The sequence below is a fragment of the Schistosoma haematobium genome, chromosome ZW (genome assembly GCF_000699445.3).
Source record: "Schistosoma haematobium chromosome ZW, whole genome shotgun sequence".
Taxonomy (NCBI): Eukaryota; Metazoa; Platyhelminthes; class Trematoda; order Strigeidida; family Schistosomatidae; genus Schistosoma; species Schistosoma haematobium.
In genome coordinates, this window is record NC_067195.1 from 36441886 (window position 1) to 36447601 (window position 5716).

Here is a 5716-nt window from a genome sequence, read left to right on the forward strand (position 1 = left end):
TAGTTTGAGGACCTTATTTGTTTTATGGATTAGTTATATTTGGCATTACTAAAATAATAAAATATTATTCACCAGCAATGTTTGCAAAACGGGAAAAGTGGTTAGATAAGGGTTTTTAGACATGTGACACACGTGAGAACTTAGAAATCGTTCAGCGATTGCCATTCTAATTATCCCGATTTTTGGTTAGTTTTGGAATAACGAACTGGTTCTAAAATATTTAACTGTGATGACAACATAAAACTAACTGCCTTGTAATATGGCAATACGATTATTGGCAAACCAAGAACTACCACTTCTACATAGTTTACGATGTTCGTATCCACATTAATTTGTTTTTTTTTAGAAATGTAGGCACACAACACTTAATCAGTTCTATTTTTGGTTGATTAATCGAAATAATATAACACGTTAATCTGACTGGTTATCACAACAATTTAAACTTGATGGACATAAATGAACCTGATTAGCATATTCAGACCACAATTGTAAGTGAGTAATTTCAAATTGTTTTATTTATTTTGAGTGTAGAGAGGACTTTGGTTATTTGTCTATAAATAATAAACAAAAGATGGCTACAAGATTTGTTGTAATTATGTATCACATTTATTGAAGATGAAATCCACTTTTCAATTCACTAAAACAAACACTGGTAGTAGTCACTTAGAAAATCCGATGTCCGCAGAAAAACTACATACTTGTGGATCTATTTATGAAACCGAGATATCAAGGGAAAATAGTAATCGATTAACAGAAAAATCTAAAAACGACTTTGAAACTACTTCAGGTAAACATCACCAAAACGTGCCAAAATCATTAGGTTTTCAGCATGAAGGTAAAAACCTATTAATGACCATCGAATTGATGAAGACATTATGAAACAGCAGTAACCCAGTAATGTGGGACAACGAAATAATCCACACAGTGAGAAAGCTGTTAATAATTCTGAAAACGTTATGGATAATGAAAAAAGTCTAAAACAAAAATCAAAGCGAAATGTAACATATGAGAATAATGTGAACGCTAGATCTGTGAACGATTCCTCAAATGCTGGAAGTAAAAATTATTTCATCAGCTCTTCATCGACTATGTGCTCCGCGAATGAAAAGCTTACACCAAAAAATTACACAGACTCCGTATCACAATTAGTATGGCTGAGACTAGACGATAGTGACTTCAAGGACTAATGCCACGTTTTGGTTTGGCCAAACGTAATTTTCTTCCATCCGTATCCAAAACTAGTCAGCATTACACACAGTGAAAGTTGGTGGTTGGGCATGCGTAACACGTTGCCTTAACATCTCAGTCGATGAGGATTTACAATCACAACGACTGATTTACCATAATTCCCTAATACTCTGCGTCTAACCTCACTATTACTTATCTGACGGCCACAAAAGATGCGGGCAATATTTCTAAGACATCTGTGGTCAAATACTAGAAGCTTACGAGTATCTTCTACTCTTAATGGCCACGTTTCGCAGCCGTAAAGTAGAACAGAACGAACTGCCGCGCAGTATACTCGTCCATTAATTGATAGACGGCTATCTCGCCTTCACCATAGGTGACGTAGGTTGGCAAAAGCCAGACGAGCTTTTCAAATCCGTGCTGAGATTTCGCCAGACACCAACCCACTACGGCTGATCAGACTTCCAAGATAAGTGAAGTTGTTGACACCTCCGACCACTTCACTCTCTATCCTTAGTTCAGGTGTTGACGCAGGCAATTTCTGAAGCAACAACGTGCATTTAGAGGGGAGAAGCGCATCCCAAAAATTCCGGCATTGTTGCTCAGTGCTACCAAAGCACTCTACATTTTATCAGCGTCCTCACCAAACAGGACTATGTCATCTGCATATTCTAAGTCGATAAGTGGACCTCCTGGAAGAAGACCAATTCCTGAAAATTCAGATGACAAGAACGTTATTCCCAGCGGTAGGCCTACGATGAAATTGAACAGGAATGGAGAAGTTGCAAAATCGCACTCCTGAGGTACACATTTCAATGGCAGACACTGCCACAGAACCTCTCGGTCTCTAGAGTCAAATGCTGCTTTTAATTCATTGTCGAACGCCGATAAGCATGCCTGTATCCTAGAAACTGACGAGTGTTGAATATGTGATCGACGCAGCCACGACCAGATCTGAATTCAGCCTGATTTTCTCGTATTTTCAGTTCACGAGTCTTAGTTAGGCGTCTGATAATTATTAAGGCTAGTATTTTAGATGCTATATTAGTCAAACTAATCATTCTATGGTTGTCACAGGATGATTTCGATCCATTCTTATATATTGGGACAATCAGTGATTGTGACCAGTCAAGTGGGATGACGTTCAACTCTGGGTTGTCCTCGATTTCAGAACTACCTAAGTGTGACTCTAGTTGTTCTTAGGATCTACTTTTGGTTTTCTCTTCACTTTATTCAATTCTTATACGTCTTCTTAGTGTGGCCTTTCTGCGTCCAGTGAGGTGCTAGCAGGTATTTCAGAACGAACGACAATCTTCTATCGACCCTTTTCAACTATAACTAATGGCAATATGGTATATTGGTGTCCATTGTTGGTTTGGTGCAGGGGCCGTCATATTAGACGATGTATCTCCTTATGCTTAAAATAGTGCTCTCTCTGATGTCTCTGCTTAAATTAGTGCTCACTATAAATAAATGATTGTCTGAGCACAGTTGAGGAAGACGATCACCATTATTTGTTCGCTGAGCCGGAACACTAAAATGCCCATTTAAATGTGTTTCTGTTTCGTTTAAGCTACTTACTTGGGCATTAAATTCACCTACTACGAGTACTATGTCTGAGCGTGAAAATCATCTTTCACTTCATCCGGGCTGCAGTTAGTGGGTGCGTAGGCAGAAAATACGAAAAGGCAACGACGTGTGTCCCTATCCTACCGAGTTCTTACGGAGCCGTTTAGCCGAATAGCACATAGACGACTGTTAACGGGGATTCACTCTAATAGTGCTTGTTCTGACCTCATACTTAGTGCTATGCCTACACCTGCCGATCCATGAGAACTAGCCATCGGGTCGCCAGATCAACGGAGGGTGTATCTCGTTGGCTCTACGTTTTGGAGAGGCGAGATCAAGTGAATGATCACATTAGGATCCTGTATGCGTGTTTCGGAGACAGCACACATCGATGGTACGAGATTCTAGGGTTTTAGCCAAGGAGGCATGCTGACCGATTTGACATTAGGGTGCGTACGTTGAAGACTCGAATGTGTAGTTTGGAGCGAGATTTCAGTAGACCTGAGACAGTATTTTGCGCACTAGAGCCGTTAGTCATGGTCGCAGTCGAGGAGGAAGTTTAGGTTTGAAAGTCGATGTAGGAGAGATGATAGGAATTGAAAAGGGAGGTTGATTATGAATACAGTGGTCTTGAGTGCTGTTAAAGGTATGAGGGCGGTTATCACTGTCCGGTTGCACACACCATAGAAGGATTCTTCTAGAGGTACCTGAAAAGGAAATTGGGCTAGAGTTGGTCTTAGTGATCTGAGAGCGTGACTGCGGTGCCGAAGGAACAACTGCTTGAGGTCGGTCACATACGACTTGTTTGTGGGTATTTCTGTGTTAGCTCCGTACTTGTTGAGACCTTACCGCCGGAGAATGAAATCCGTGGGATAAGATGAGTTGTGTATTTTTAGGGTCAACCTTTTCTAACCTCACCCTTCTATTGTGGGAAGACAGTATCATTGCTATGCTGGTTGTCTGAGAGAAACCCCTTACTGCTGTCACACTTTTTACAGTTAGTAGTGCAACTTCACCCTCGGACCTTGGGTTTGCTGCTTTTAGTCGTACCGCTCTTCAACCGACCTGTCAGTCATTGTAGAACCTTGAGGAACGATTGTTCCAGCCAGTATAACTCGGTTGCTTCATCACGATGGGCAAGCCCGACCACCACGTCAAGGTAGCAACAACGGCCGGGCAAAAGTTTACCATGTGCTTAAGTCGGTACGAGTCCGAATTCATCTTACCTAGCAACCAACAAGTTGGATTGTGAAGCAAGATCCTAAAGTTTCTGCACCAGAAATAGTTTCTGATAAGGATGTCACATTTTTATAAAAGATAGGGTTGGTCAACTTACCTGCTCGGTTCCAGCCATAAACTTCGTTGGCATTGTAGATTCGTACTCCAGTGCATACGCACCCTGAGCACAAGAAATGTCTTGTTTTTTGGTAGGGTCAAGGTAAAGAAATTCTGTAGGTTCAGACATCTTTCTAACATCCCACCAGAAAACTTGTCCATCGGTCCCAGTGGAGAAACACTCAGTACCAGTTTTCGATTGTATCCACAGCGTTTTCCAGACAGGATCTCTATGACTATGCTCAACTGGAGATAATTCAACTGGGAGTGAGCCCCTACGCCTGTCCCAGAAAGCTAAGTTTTGAGAATGTGACGAATTCAAATATTATTTACCCAACTGTCCATTGTAACATCCCCCAATTAACGTATGAGAGTCTTTAGGGTTGTATTCTATACAAACAAGAGGAGAAGCTGGTTTAAGTATCAACTCTGGTCTATTGGGATTGTTTAAGTCCCATATATATGAATCATTCGATAGGGACTGAGATTGAAACTCCGTGTTACAGTAAGCAACTGCTAATTTCGTTGGACCATCTGTAAACCAGGATAAGTAGGCAACGCTGCGCTTATAATCGTTTATGTCTCTAAATCATCAAAATATAAAGATGAACTTGTTTCACTTTAGAACGTTTATAGTCTTTGCAGATAGGGAATCTTCAGAAGCATTTAGATACACGTCATCGAAGTAGTTCTCGTATATGTTTAGGGCATTATTTTGTTTAATACAATGTTCCATAATCTGTAATGATAATAATTATGAAAAGGAACATACGTTTCCTAGTTTATGAACTGTCGCAATATAGACGTCTTCTTTCTCAACTTTCTTTCGATATCTAATTACCTGATCAGGTTCCTGCGGATTGACATCTTTCGGCCAGCCACCCTCCGTGTGATTCATTCCATGTGTTTCTGATCTGTACCTTTCGGTATTGGCTTCGTGTTCAGACATTTCTTGTGAGCACTGAACACCTTTGTCTACAGGATTCATTTCGATAAACTTTTGAGACAACTCTGCATCCGGTAATATTTCTATCAGGACTTCAGCATTTTTGTCGCTTAAGTTACACTGCCTCCCGAATTCGGAGCGTTTTTAGAGTAAACATAACTTGCTTCCATTTTTCAATTTGTGCGGTCGTTTGGTATCAGTGGTATCCAACCTTGTAAACACTAAAACAAACATAAAGTACTAAATAAAAAGTCTGCAGTTGTAAAAATAGTAGGTCTCTCGATCTTTTAAATTTTTAAGTAATGTTCTCTAGATACGGTTTAGATTATTACTGAAGGCATTCACTTATACTGGTGTTACAACCTGTTCGAATCGAACATTCCACGTAATTCATCAAGGTACTTAAGTAAGAAGGTCTGAGCAAATATGAGAACCACAAAGGCATCAATTAACTATCAGCACCAGGAAGAGTTTCTAACAATGTTGCTCAACCAGATGAAAGACTCAGTTCTTTTCAGGAAGATTTGGGAGGAAAAATAAATGCCGAAAAACTGAAAAGAAAGATATCTAACCAACTTGCGGATGAAATTAGGAAACTAGAGAGACGTCACACTACTCTCAGTACCAGGAAGGGATTTCAACAGAGTGTTGCCCAACGAGATGAAAAATTCAGAAGAC

The 5716-nt window shown here is 40.2% G+C and overlaps 1 protein-coding gene across 1 annotated transcript; it reads right to left on the reverse strand.

The window, feature by feature from the left end:
• Positions 1–411: 411 nt before the first annotated feature.
• Positions 412–5233, reverse strand: DNAI2_3 (Dynein intermediate chain 2, axonemal; the record flags this gene model as incomplete). Its single annotated transcript, XM_051218732.1, has 5 exons — positions 4865–5233; positions 4713–4831; positions 4426–4676; positions 4094–4386; positions 412–462 (listed from the first exon to the last, which is right to left on the reverse strand). The coding sequence occupies exons 1-5, from the start codon at positions 5078–5080 to the stop codon at positions 412–414; spliced, it is 930 nt and encodes a 309-aa protein (XP_051071270.1). The 5' UTR covers positions 5081–5233.
• Positions 5234–5716: the final 483 nt, after the last annotated feature.